The following is a 15,078-nucleotide window of genomic DNA, read 5'->3' on the forward strand; positions in this document are numbered from 1 at the left end:
TAGTTATCGGCACGAATCTTGAGCTCCTCTGACCTACATCTGCGCAGAAGTGATTTATTAGCAAAGAACCAATCCCGAGTGACGGCTATGACGCAATGCACTGCGGGCCAATCACCGCTTTAGCCCGCCCCCGCGCCTCACTTCATACCACAAAAGGGACCCAATAAATTACTTCTGCGCAGGTGAAGGTCAGAGCTCAAGATTCGTGCCGATAACTATATGATGTCCGCTTAGTATGACGGGTTTGTAAGGTCCCTTCGATGTCATTATAAACGGATTCAACTGTATTAGTATAGGATGAGATAGACCTTGAACTTGGGGTCCCAGTTTTGTGTTGATACAATAGTGTAGTTGAAAGAAAAAAACAGTATAAAACACATATTCAGTGACATAATATTTTATTTTCATAATCAACATGATACAGATGTTTATGGCTTCGTATTCAAATATCATTCTATTATAATAAAAATATTAACAAATTATCTTACATCCACTTGAAAATGTACATTTGTAATAGACCTTACAAAATATTCTAGAGCACTACAAGTTGATATCACAATGCGGACAGTCGGCGAGCTGCCCACCAGCCCACGTCCTGATATAAACTTGTGTTCATTTTTTTAACACTTACATAGATAATGCTCTATTGCTCCTACATTAAGGCATTAAAAGATAGTTTTACGACGCGACATTTTCTATAAGGACGTAAAGAGCTTCGTTTAATGCCCGCTAGACATTTGTCACTTCTAGATTAGTAGCATGACGATAATTATTATTATTGATTAAAATTGAAACCTGTTCATTAGAAGCACCTGATTTTATATAAATTTATATTCACGTCTACTTATTAATTTTTCTTGGCTTCTACAGGAGGTAAATATACAACTAAATTAAGACAATATTACCAGGCCCAAACGCGGGTGTAAGGAAATTCATATTTATATACGCGAGACAGTTTGTAACTGACAACGATACCTCTATCTTCAGTCCCAGAACATTCCACCAATACATCTCATCTTTCTTCAGACTACGAAAGCATTAAGTCCTTTGAATAATAAATCGTGTTAGTTGGAACACCGTGACAAGCCCGTTAGTTTCGATAATGTGAGTGAAATAATTTCGTTGTTAGTTTGTAACGTGTGAAGCCTCGAAACGTTCGAAACGTACGACCGAAAGCGGTGCTCACAAATGTCTAAGAGCTAACAACTTAACTATTAGGCCACGAGTCGCGTGGAAATCGAGATAGCGTCATAAATAAGGATTATGTACACGTAACCGTACGATAAACTAATTTTGAAAAATAACAATAAATAATAAAAACGACCACAGTTAATATGGAATGAGTAAAACTTCCAACGCAAAATGTAACGGCGTAAACGAGAACAACGTTAGCCTATAGCGACACTGACGACTGAGACTCGATCCGGTGATTCAGCTCCTGAGGCGGGCGGCCGCGGCCGCGAGAAAATGTCCGGACACTGTGACCAGTCCTGCTTGCGCTTGCACTCCCAGTAGCGGTGCGTGTACAGGTGGCGCAGGTGCGGCTGCTGCTGCGCGTGCGCCGACAGCGCCTGGCGCGAGAACCACAGCGGGCGCGGGGCGGGCGGCGCCGGCTGGCCGGCCGCGGCGGCTTGCTCGGCCGCCGCCTCCAGCTCGCGACGCGCGGCGCGCTGCTTCTCCTCGAGGCGCAGCTTCTCGGTGTTGGCGTCGTCCCACAGCCCCTCCTCCATGAGGCGCTGGTCGGGGCGGCGCCGCGAGTCGGTGGGCGCCACGCCGGGCTCGGGCTCGTTGAGCTGCGCCGCCAGCAGCGTGAAGTTGTACCAGCGGTCGGAGTCGGGCGGCGCCGGCACTCGCTCCCAGGCGACGGTGAACTTGCCGGTCTTGCAGACGGTGTTGTCGGGCGAGGCGCTGGTGACGGGCGCCACCTCCACGCGGCTGTCCCAGTGGCCCTGCAGCACGTAGCGCGGGACGCCCTGCGGGTCCTTGATGACGCCGGTGACCTTGCGCTGCGTGTCCTTGCTGAAGTACCCGTAGGGCAGGTACTTGAGATGCGCCACGTAGCCGGCGGCGGCCCCGGCCTCGCCCACGATGTCCATGTCGCCGTGGTTGTCCACCCACAGCTTGCCCACGATGATGTTGTGCACCGTCGTCGTCACCTGCAACCAGGTAGCGACCATACAGATACATATCTCTTGCAAAGTTACAACGTCTCAATGCAATAAAACTTTTTAAAACCAATTCTAGCTTTTCATTACAAACTAACTCCGAACAATCATCAATTCAATGAAATTTTGCTTCACACCACTGCCTATACGCACTATCACCGCTCGCTCTACAAAGTTTACCTTCAACAAGTTACATAAATAACTTTGCCACACCGAAGTTAGCTAGTTACTAGTGACTGCACAACAATCAAAATATTGTATGAATACGACTTCACATGGCTGACTTGAGGGGCAAAGTTATTTGACATGAGTTGTACAAGTTACAGAAAGCCCAACTATCACATTCGTTAAATGTAGCTATAAATTTCATGATCATCCCCAGCCCGACGCGTACCTTCCTCCAGGTGTACTTGTTGCCGGAGCTAGGGAACATGGCGGACGCGCCCCCCAGCGGGATGACCTGCAGGTATTTCCCCCTAAACTTGGTGGTCATCGTGAACTCCTGCCAGCACTGCCAGCCCGCCTGCCCCTCGCAGAACTGCGCTACCATCGGTGGATGATGCGACACCTGACCACAAACAATTTTGAATTTAGTTAGTTTAGCGGCCAAATTGTAGTGCAACATTATGTACTAAGGGCTAGTGCTGGAAGGACATGGTGGGGAAGGGCTGGGGAAGAGGCGGGGAGGTTTGGAAAAGGCTAACTTACACGTGTAGGAACAACTTAAGTCCCAAGCATATGCAATAATATCACTGCAAAAATGATTTCACTTCATTTTAGATTGCAGGTGCTTGGGACTCGGCTACAGAGGAAAGGTGATGGGTGTGTGGCTACTAACAAGTGAGTGGACTTGCCTGCTCAGAGATGGCTCGCCAGCCGAGGTCGGCCATGCGGTCGCACTCGTACGTCTCGCCCAGCAGCGGGTTGAACGGCTTGTTTGTTCTGAAACAATATGATAAAAAGTTATTCATATTTAGGCTTGTGCACAAATCATATTATTATGTCAGCGATTATAAACAAAGGGCGATAACTTATTGTATGTTTATGATACATCAGACGCCATCTAAATATTAACAACCACAAAAAAGTTACAGCACTGTACAATATTATGAAATAACGAGCCCATCTCCCGCGCTTTTTTAACAATTATGTTGGGGTCGGCTTCCATTCTAACCGGATGCAGCTAAGTACCAGTGTTTTACAAGGAGCGACTGCATATCTGACGTCCTCAACCCAATTATCCGGGCAACCTAATACCCCTTGCTACTGGTAACAGTTCAAAAAAATAGCTGCATATTTGAGGTTGCAAATGACCACTAGATGGCCAAAATATATAAGTAGTATAACAATACCTGTTAGCAGTAGTGGCATACGAGGAGACAGTAAAAGCGGCCACATAGGCGAGCTGCTGCGCGGGGTCGCTGAACTTGGCGGCCTGGTCGAGGATGCTGGAGTACTCGTAGTCCTCCGTCAGCCGCTGCAGCATCGACAGCGGCTCGCTGAAGTTCACCGGGATCGGGATCTTCGAGAGCTCCTTACCTGTTTTGAAAATAGAATATTCAGTTCAGTCATTTGTTTCAGGATTCTTTTTTTTATGAGAAGTTTTATTGTCAATTGTTTGTGTACCGTTAAAATTTTAACCAATTAAATGGGCTGTTTTGTAAAAAAATTGTGGGTTCTGTTTTAATCTAGTAGGTATTAATAGGACCTTCACAATATTCCGATAAAAACTTGAAGTGGGTATAAAAAAAAAGAATATGCTAATTCCTAAAGTTTTGTCGACACACACTAATGAAATGGAAGACACTAAATATATAAAGGCCAATAAAACTAATTATTCCTTAATAGCTCTCGCGAAGGCGCGCTTCAGAATGATCTTAACCTTGAACTAAAACAAGCGCTCTAGAAAGTGTCGACCCACTGTTGTAATCAGCCTTTTTACTATTCAGAATAAAAATTATTTGCAAAAACTACACAGTAGTGTCTGTGTCATAAAATAGAGCCCAGGTATAATTTAGCTTACAATAAGTGTAAGATCTTTGAAAATTATTCCAGCAATTTTATATACCAACTTTTTCTCGATAAATGGAGCCGTACTGACGGTTATTTCGAATCTCACAAGTAGTTCTTAAGATTATCCAAACCTCTTCAGCCTCATAATATGCATTAATATACAAACCTATGCAATTCTTCATGATAGACCAGAGACTGAGCGGGTAGTTGGGCTTTTCGGGCACGCGCGTCCGCCGCGGGTGCCCGTCGATCAGCACCTGCTGCGTCGCCGACACGTGCGGCTGTAACATGCCACCATACTCAATTATACCTCTAAACTGGTACTAGAAATATGAGGTTCACTATATAGGAAGCCAAGACCCACAAAGGGTTGTAGAGCCAATGGAAAGAAAAGAACGAGGTTGACTAGTAGAGTAGACAAACAAAAATAAATATGCTAAAACCTACTGCCAATTCTCTCACATAATATCAATCTTTCAACAATCATATTTTGTACCTACTACCATATAAATGTTTTTATTTTATAATTTTCAATTTAAGATGACCTAGCACGCTTTTCCATTAAAACACTTATATACAGGTTGAATTGATAACCTCATATTTTAAAATCTGAAAAGTAACATCTTCCGCAAGATGTAATCTAAATAATTGATATCAATAATGTAGCAGCCAGGGCCATATTGCCAGACCCAGGGGTCAAATATTGGTTAGCCTTGCATTATGCTGATATGATCGAAACATCTAAATTAAGGTCAGTAGGAAGTCTAGCTATTCATGAGATCTATATAATGTATGTTAAAATATCAAAATATTTGTTTGTTATATTGAATAAATAAATAAAATTTAGTGTTATAGATCATTTATCACCTATATAATTGGATAGACAATGTATTCGAACGTCACATAATAAATGCGTTATATAGTTGCTTGAGTCACGACATTTTACCAAAGACAAATTGGCACTTTCCTCTGGTACTAATATGCCAATTATTTCTATAAATAGTTTTAATATGCATGGTTTCAGAGTGCATTAATATTAATTTTAAAGATATCTTTGTTGTTTCCAAAGGTTAACCTTTCAAAACTTGTTGAAACTGCAGGTATTTAGCCTCCCAGCAACCAGTATAATTTTTTGTGCATGAATAAAAAATCTGTCTTGCATCAGTCATTTATATGTTGTTATGTGGCGTACTGCATATTATATTTTACGTAATTTGTGACATTACCAACGCAACATTTGAGTTTAATTGAATACATAATTTGCCCCAGTACTGAATCTCGTACATTTTGACAAATTTCCGTTTTGGAAGAATGCCAATTCCTAAAGTTTTAAAACTATGTTTCTGTGTTGTATTATGTATATCTTCGTTTTTATGGTCTACTTTTTTTAAAGAAAATGTTGTGAACTTACCCATACTATAATATCTTGTGTCTTGGGCACCACGGCACCACTTTCAGCAGTAGGTTCTAATTCTGAGCCTCCCATCACGATTTCTTCTCGTTCCTTGTCTTCCACGAAAATTACCTTCATGGAACAACACAGCCACTATCAGTTATAAATACTAGATTTGCAATAGTATATTATGCGCTACTTAAACACCATGACGTGTTAAAAATTGAAGGCCAAATACTAGTCATGATAAACTTGCTTTGTAGGTAAGAAACTATGAATGTTTCTTATTGTCAATAACACTAAAACTAAATTACTACATAGTTAGACGTCAAGAACATTTACAATTGAATCATCAGGTGTGTATTTGCATTTCCATGTCAGTGACAAATCGGAAATGATCCACATTTGCAAAATTACGTGCCCTACATTGTACAATGCCTAACAGCAGTTAACATTGATTATTTAGGCGAGTATATAACACGCACAAACAGATATTATTATAGTAAACAAAATAGTGACTGACCTGTTGAGTCTCAGTGACAGATTCACCCTCAGACTCATCTGAACTTTCGCCGCTTTTTACTTTGTTTTTCCTATTTACCTGTAAATTCACACACAGCACAATGAACAAGGGGCATGATTCGCTCTGCCGTAACAATCCTCGGATAACATGATGACTAAATAAACAAAACATTAACATGAACTCTCAACATTGAAACTAAATTATTGTTCAAATAAGCCTGTGTTATTTCAAGATATCAGTCTCTAGACATTTAGTTATTTGAATACAGAGTTCATGATACAACAGCTAATTTGTTGTTTTAAGATCCATGTGTGCGATAACTTCTGTAAAAGGCAAAACAAGGTAAATGTTCTTCAATAAACACTTTGTTTATTGTAAAACTGTGTACTTAGCGTTTTATATTAATCAAGTTTGACTTTGTTGCTGTCATTGGGTTGAATATTAACAATAACAGTGTTGAACCACATTCAGCAAGTTCAATACTACCAATGAGTCATAATGTGTTCAGAAGGTGGTTTAGGAGACTCGTGGAGGACTTACGGGCACTTTAATTACAAATGAATTTGGATCATCCATAGCAGAGGAGACACCCTCTTCCACAGCATCAAAGAACTCATGATCCTCATCCTCTGTCTCGTTGCCTTGCCCGGTGCCGTTCCCTCCTGTGCACAAAACTTAACATAAAACCAAATTGCAGTTGTTAACATATGTATGTTTTAAACGGTTTTAAATATACCAGATTATGATAAAAAAACTGTTATTAATTTATTGTTTATATTTTTCAATACAACTGAGTTGAAGTCTAGGGTTTGACTAAAAAGTATATACTTCAAATATTTACATAGTAACATGATAAGAATCTCATGAAAACAGAAGATTCAATCAAAACACAAATACCCATATCTTATCTTATCAATCTATGAACAACTATTCTATTTGCCATTCAAATGATAGTACACGTTGAGTGATGATAACAAACAAATAAACAAATTGATGCTTAAAGGCCATTACAGCTAAGAGGCAACATTTGGAGAAGTATTATCATAATTTGTGAAATACATTAGCATTGAAGTTAATCTAAGCATGCAGAATATAAAATAAACGGAGAGAATAAATTTTGTTTTCTACATGTAAACAAGTAAATATCGCAAAACTACTAATAACCACAAAAATATGTTGTAAGAAAAGTGTGTCAATATAGGTACTTCTATTTACACAATACTAGACATGAAAAGCAAGGATAAATGGGTACATCACTTTGAATACTCCTTGCTGGATAAAATGTATTGAATATATAATTAAAGCACCATTCTAATACATAAGTCATTTCCTTCTTGCATGAACCATTAAATTTTTACCTATAATGAGAAAAATATAACTGTAATGAGCATGCAATAACATCACATGCACTCATGCTACAAGTGGTGAACTGATTTATTTATGATTTGACAACACTCACTCTCACCACACCTGTAGAAAATTTACAAACACCTAAGTTAGTGGCAGGCAGCAGTTATCAAATATGTCACTACACAATACTAAATATTTTGTACAGCACTCAATTCTGCTGATATTTTCATGAGTCTGTAGTGAATTTTACTAAGAATACCACATGTAGATCAACAGTTGGCCTATGCATATTATTTGCAAGTGATTACTTACATGTAACAGTGTATGATGATCGTTTGTCACTAATTAACCCCATGAAATCAACTGGAAAGCTAGCCTTTATATAGCATTCAGTGATGATGTGTTTTCTTTATTATTAGATTCCACTTACCGCCCATTATGTTGTATTTGTTATGGAGAAATCAATTTATCATTGCTTTAAACCTACCAACATAAATAAATAACGCAAAGCTAGCGATACAAGGCCAAGATCACAATAGACGCGTACATGAACGTGATTTCGTTATTACTAGGCAGGACTAACACAATACTGCACTGCCAAATGACAACACTTTGCTCCCGGTACACGTTAATTAAATAAACGATTAAAGAACAACCAATTACAAACTGTTAAACGTTGAACTGAAAAACAACAACCTTGAAAATCACCAAAAATTTGTCTACAATAGTATTGCAAATTACATCGTCTCGCTTTTATGCACTTTTACGTACCAAAATAAGGTAATGATTAATATTGTATATACATTTTTGTTTTTGTATCACACACACTTCTTTGATGTTGAAATGGATTAATTTTGGAATAATTTTTAGCCCAAAACGCAAATTTCTTTTCGATTTTTCATCCGTCACGAACGACACGTTCCGTTTCACGTTCGCATCCGTTTGGATCACAGATTATACTTGTGCATTGTTTATGTTTAAATATCATTCGTTCAATATCATATTTTTCGATGGTAACCCAGAACAATTCGTCCGCAAATATAGTTTCCCGAAGTATTCGTTCAAAAATATGTGTAAGGTACAATAGTTTTGATGGTACCGTACATCTGTATGCCGAAGGAATATCGAAGTAGGTAACAAACGCAAGAAAAGCTGTGTAAAAGTTTACTGATATTTGAATGGTCACTGTTCGTGGTAGTGAATTTTCCGTGAGACAAGCGTACAGAACAACTTTAGCTTTATAGATGCAGACAAAATGGCTTTCTGAATTCAGATTCGATTCTTTGTTATTCACAGAATATTATTTTTTCCAAAATCTCATCAAAATCGATGTGCCGCAGGGTACCGTGTTAGGAACCTTTTTATATTAATGATTTATGACGTCAAATGTCTTGGCTCTTAACCGTTATTGGCTGACACTTGCCACTTTTACATGCCGCCACTGACACGGCACTGACGTGTGGCCGGGGTGGGGACAGACACATACACATAGATGAACATAAAGGTAAGCCTCCACAGGCACGCAACGCAAGTATGGACGCATCGCACGTAACGGATTTTACCTTGCCTTGTATTCATACAACGGCGTCCACTGATCCGCATCGTATGGACGACTCAGATACATAATATAGCTATGCTATAAAGCGATATGTCCGATACGTGCGATGCGGGCCTGTGGACGCTGACCTTTAAGAATCTTACATTAACTATGTTTGAGTGGGTCAGTTGGAAAGCCCAGAAGACATTTTTTAAATAGGTATTAAAAACTTGTCCAATACCTATACTATATTTGAATAGGCACTTAAGGGGAATGCTTCAATTGGTAGCGGTAAATTCAAATACATATAAAATGGTTTCTTGGTGCTGAGGTAACTCAGTTAACATTCGATATTAGGCGTCATCTTATCGATCGCGGTAATATTAGCATATTACTTTTGATGTTCCCGTTTAACTCCGAAAGTTCTTATAATTCGAATGTATTGTTATATTTTGCATTAAAAAGCTTATCGTATTGCATTTAAATTGTAAGAACTTTCGAAGGAATAAAAGACATCAAAAATTACTTTGAGATACATTATTGCCGCAATCGATAAGATCAAGCCTCATATCGTATGTAAACGTAGGTAAAACATCAAAAAAACATTTTATTTTTTATATCCCGCTACCAGTCGAAGCATTCACCTTAACTAGATGTGAATAATATTTTACACAAATACATATAAAACAAATAAACTACTGCTTAAAATAATGATACAATTGAAAAAGTTAATAAATAAAGAAGTTATAATTATTGTATTTACATCATTTTGTAGCCACATTTTATTTTTAAGCTGACTTTTTAAGTAAAAAAACATATCAAGATTGTTTATCTTTAGTTATGTGCCTATACTATATACCTATTACTCAAAAATTCAATAAAATATGAATATAATTAAGTCTGCTTGTTCACAGTCGGATATTGCCACCTGCTAAAAGTTTCATTGGTTATCTAATTAGATAATAACGAGATATAAATTAATTGTGATATTAATATCGACTTAAGGAATTACATACAATGTATTACATAGAATTATTTAATCTAATGGGCAAATTACAATGTTACTGAGATTTCTTTGTTTTATGATTGACTGTTGACACTTAGATCTGTTTGAGTCATTTTGGGGCGGTATTGATGCTTTATAAATGCGTATATATTTTTATGCTTACTTAATAAATATTTGGTGTGGACTTCAGTGGCCTTGAGATTAAAGTTGCACCTGCACACTACGTATGTATGTGTTGATTCAAAGTCTAGTAAACATACCAGTAGACCACTGATTAATATTAACATTACTATCTTGAAATAAGCCGCTATCCGCCTTGAGCAAGCATGACGATCATTCATGCTGTCTCTGCAGCTGTCATCAACAATGGATAGGTCGTTTATAAACAGTATTTTTAACATTATAGGTTTGAACTCCAAGCTGGTACAGATGTTCTTGCTCTTCTTGGTCCTTCTCCGCAGTCTTGAAATAAATGATAGCAAAAACTATACTAAACTTACCAGGTGTAGTATTGCGAGCAGTAACAGTCTTCTCAAGATTGTCGTGCTGGCGGGCGAGTTGCTCGACCACTTCTTGCAGCCGCATCTTTTGTTCACGCTCGTGTTGCAGCGCGCGACTCATGCGGGCTGAGGACGCCGCTGCCGCGCTCATGAACTCGGAGCAAGCCTGGCAACAAACGTACAGGTTTACTAATATTATTACTACATAGTATAAAACAAAGTTGGTTTTTCTGTCCCGGTGTCCCTTTGTACGCGTAAATCTTCAAAACTACGCAACCGATTTTCATTTGGTTTTTATAGCTAGAGTGATTAAAGAGGAAGGTTAATATGTATTATAACAAACATCTATTTGATGTATGTGTGGAAATACTGTAATCCCATGCAAAGCCGGAGTGGATAAAGTGAGTTTCTTAGGCTTAGATGTTAAAGCGTCTGAGCCAATTGAGATAGAATAAGCATGGAGAAAGTGGTGCCTTGGAATCCGGAAGTCGGGGCGCGAGTTAAATCTAGTATAAGTAACAATAATTTTATACGAATTTCACCTCACGGTACCTCATCATAAAATCAGGAGCATTAAGCTTTTTTAGAAGACAGTTAAAACGCGCAAAAGGACATTTATTTAATGGGTAAAATCCGAATTAAAGTACATAAAGACTACACTCACATTCATCATAGCATTGCAGGATATCCTAAACAGCGTGGCTCGTTCAGACACTTGTTTCGTGGTATCCGTTGGTGGGATCTCAAGGTCAACAAGTGACCTCTGCAAGGCTGCCCCATGCCTGGCCACCAGTTCCGAGCAAGTGCGCAAGTCATGGAACCTAGCTGCCAGTTCTCTTGCAATACCACCCGCGTCTTCCCCTTCTCCTTCCCCACTTCCCGCTACTACTACTCCTGTCGACATCTGGTCTTCATCGTCATCGGATTCTTGAGCTCGGCTGGATAAAATGTATTTATGTTTTAGGCAAAAATAAACATAATTTTATGTGATGTGACAGTTTTAACAAAAAGATGTCCATGAATCACCATGGCCTTCTTTATAATGTGTTCTAAGTGCGTGTGTCAGTTATAATTGGTAGCATATAAGTACTGTACTATGGATCATTGTCATGTAATCACAAACAATTATTTTGTTTATATATCTAAATATTTTATGAAAACTTTTAGATTTGCCACATAGACTGGACCTATTTGGCGCAACCTTTTTTATTATTTTTTATTTTTTTAGATTGAATTGTTGTAGAGATGTTCCTATCGAGAATTGTAATTTTCTGAACACTATAACGTAATCTAAAACCGAGTTTCAAGATATTTCCGATAGGAACACTTACATTGCTTTTGCCTTAGCCAGCTCTAGAGCAGTAACCCAACTCTGGCGTTCCACTTCATCATGAGCCCTGATGTGGAAGGTTTGCGTGCCTCCGTTACTGATGACAAACGTGCAGGAGTCTGCCGTGTGGATGAGGGCCCCCAGCAGAGATATGGTGCCCCTGCATGTATGGGCCATCTCTGCTTGATTCCTGAAATTATAGAATAACATTTATAAGTTATCCTTGTAGGTGTAAGAACACTTTTACAGATTTTATAATCATTAAATCTTAACTGTAACTAGTTGTTCATTGCACTCTGGTGCATTTATAGTTAGAATCAGTTGGTCAGTTTGGTCATAGTTTTATGCAAAACAAATTGCATAGTAGTGATCTCCAATCTGGTCTACTCTGCTGTACATAAATTATTTTAGGGTATAATTTAGGCGGTCACCAAAAATATTTTTAAGACTCTAAGCTGAGGCACCAAATAAAATAAACAACTCCAAAAAAAATAAATTGACTTTATTAAAAGGGCACTAAAGTATATAATATTATGATCCAAAAAAAATAAAATAACATCAGAAAAATCGCAAATCCCGCACAAATATTATTTTTGGTTTCCAATATGGATTAATGGTCACCAAATTCTATCCAACTCAAAGATTAATATTACTACCAAAAATCAAAGTTAGTGACGAAAACGAATCGCTGCAAAACCGGACTCGACGTAGTCTTGTCTGCCCTACCCCTAGAGTGCAATTCAAAACCGCGTAGGCGCGGAGGGGCGAGGCGGCCTGCGAGCTCAGGCGCAGGTAGTTTCAGCGCTCGCCGCCGCGGCTGACGCTGGCCGGCGAGTAAGCCGAAGCTGCGGTGGTGAGCGTGAAAACCATCTGCGACGATAAGCTCGCAAGGGACCGCCGGAGCCCCGCAGCGCCGGAGCCGTGACAGAAGCCATGCTTGCTGCATGTTGTATGCTTACATTTTAAACGGACTGAGTTACACCCAAATTCATATAACAATAAATAAGCGACGTACGTTTGGGAACCCCAGTATATTAATTGGTATTTGGGAAATATTCTAGCGATCGTTAGCTTTTTTAGCCTAACAAAAATGACCAAATTAGAAGTCATGGTATTACATAATTGGTAACATCTAATTAGTGACAATATATAATATTTGGTCTAAAGTGTATTTTAAAGGCTTCCATTTATTTTTTTAGTAGTCAATAATACGAAAAAATGGTTTTATTTCATAATATTTTAGGAAACGTTATTTGGTGACCATTTACCCATTTTGGTAACCGTTTAGAATTTTTTTGGTAGTAAAATAGGTACTTTTTTGAGTGGTGTTTAAACACAAGCCATTATTTTAATCAACTGTAGTTTTTTTTGGTCATCCTCTTTTTACATTTAGTCATTTCTATAAATAATTACCCTACACTTTGTTAAATACGGATCATTTCATGACTATTTATGTATGTGGATCTCAGGTGTACAACCTTCTTATTTTATATATCTCTTTTTATGTTGGTTATTCATAAATAATCATGTTGGTCTAAAATTCAAGTCTGAGATCTCACTTAATACTATAAACATGCAACTGAAAGACTGTGTTTATGTATGTTTGTTACTTCTTCACACACAAACAGCTTAACAGATTTGAATGAAACTTTACAGTAATACCTTGCACTTTACACATGCGTATGCTACTTTATATCTGTGTGTAAGCAGTAGTTCTCTATGTTATTCAGGTAAAACTGTAAATACAATAAATTGTTGAAAGTTTCTTCTAACCTACAGAAAGACATGTCTTGTGTTGCTGGAGCAAAAACACATAGGAAGTGGTGAAGGGTGGTAGTTTTGGGGGCTGTCTTTTGTAAATTTCTGACTTTCAAAAAGTGCTGTTTTGCAGCAAAGTTTGAATAAACGAATTTTGATTTTGTAACAGCTAGTATATTTATAGCTTTGTGTGACTGAAATGGTACACATACTAACCAGTGAGAAATGAGCCTAATTAGTACACATTAGCATTTAAAGTAGTCAGTTGGTATCAGGAAAAGTCTCTAAAAACAATTAACACAGTACTACTACATGTATGTAGAAAAACTTGTTAGCCTTGAAAACAATAACAGTGTAGGTATTATGTATTTAAAAAAAATGGCACAACATTAAAACTATTTTTTTGTGATATTTTACTGTTAGGCTAATCCATGTGATATCTTGCCGATTTAATAATTTTGAAAAAATACGTTATTAATTTGCATTAATTTGTGTTAGTAATCAATGATTTTAATGACAAGAAGTAGATATTATTTAATAGCATTTAATAAACAACAGCTGCATGTTGTAACCATTACTAATGCGATGATGATTTAATCAATAGCAAATGTAGAACAAAACTATGAACTATGCATCTTTATTATCACAAAAATCTAATTATTACAACTTATCTACTGTCACTGTCAGCATACAATGTACTACTGTATGTAAAGTACTTTTCACTATATTCCTACTAATTACGACTTCGAACAATGCATTATTAACATTACGTAAAGTACCATATCTTTACGAGAAAACTTTTATGATATTATGATTTAATACAACAAGAAAACCAATTAGAAATACTGCAAAAACACTGCGTCATACTAAAAAATCTCGATATTAACCTCTCTTTGCTCTGATGAAACTTCCAAGCAAGTAAGTCATTACTGATATCAATTTTCGGCTGATACGAAACAGCTGGAAGGTACAAGCAAGAATCTAGTACGAAAATTACCTGTAATACGACAACAGTCCATTCGACAACACGAACCATCTTCGCTGATAACCCTTCAAATAATTTGTCCACTTGAATAGCCAGCCCTTTTTTTCGGGATCCCCAGGTATTGGCTGACCCTTGGCTACGATAGCATCCGACATTTTTTTCTTTTTAACACAATTTAAATTAGAAAAACATATTAATTTAAACTCTCTACCAGCCACGTCCGTCGTCGATTCACAACTTATTTATTATCTGTTAAAATTCAATCTAGTTCATTTCATTCGTTCGAATCATATACTCTAATTTTTAGGAACGCAACAAAGTCTAGTGAAATCCTTTTTAAATCGTTACACCTTTCTTAACTGCACATTTTAAAGTCGTCAGACTTTTAGCCACTTTTAGCTTTTAGTTCCTCAATTGGTCAAGTAAGTAGGGCCAACCGGTGTCGTTCTCAAAAAAGCTGTTTTCTGTGAAACATTCCGCACGAAATCCTCAAAACTATTCTTACATATTTCTAACTC

The 15,078-nt window shown here is 37.9% G+C and overlaps 1 protein-coding gene across 1 annotated transcript; it reads right to left on the reverse strand.

Annotated features, from left to right (window-relative positions):
* Window positions 1-379: 379 nt before the first annotated feature.
* On the reverse strand, window positions 380-14,822 carry LOC124639803 (oxysterol-binding protein 1). The gene is made up of 12 exons (XM_047177280.1): window positions 14,573-14,822; window positions 11,819-12,007; window positions 11,152-11,425; window positions 10,488-10,653; window positions 6,635-6,756; window positions 6,095-6,172; window positions 5,590-5,703; window positions 4,345-4,459; window positions 3,518-3,704; window positions 3,020-3,107; window positions 2,560-2,733; window positions 380-2,156 (listed from the first exon to the last, which is right to left on the reverse strand). Exons 1-12 carry the CDS (start codon window positions 14,713-14,715, stop codon window positions 1,389-1,391), a joined length of 2,418 nt encoding a protein of 805 aa, XP_047033236.1. The 5' UTR covers window positions 14,716-14,822; the 3' UTR covers window positions 380-1,388.
* Window positions 14,823-15,078: the final 256 nt, after the last annotated feature.

The sequence above is a fragment of the Helicoverpa zea genome, chromosome 19, assembly GCF_022581195.2.
Source record: "Helicoverpa zea isolate HzStark_Cry1AcR chromosome 19, ilHelZeax1.1, whole genome shotgun sequence".
NCBI lineage: Eukaryota > Metazoa > Arthropoda > Insecta > Lepidoptera > Noctuidae > Helicoverpa > Helicoverpa zea.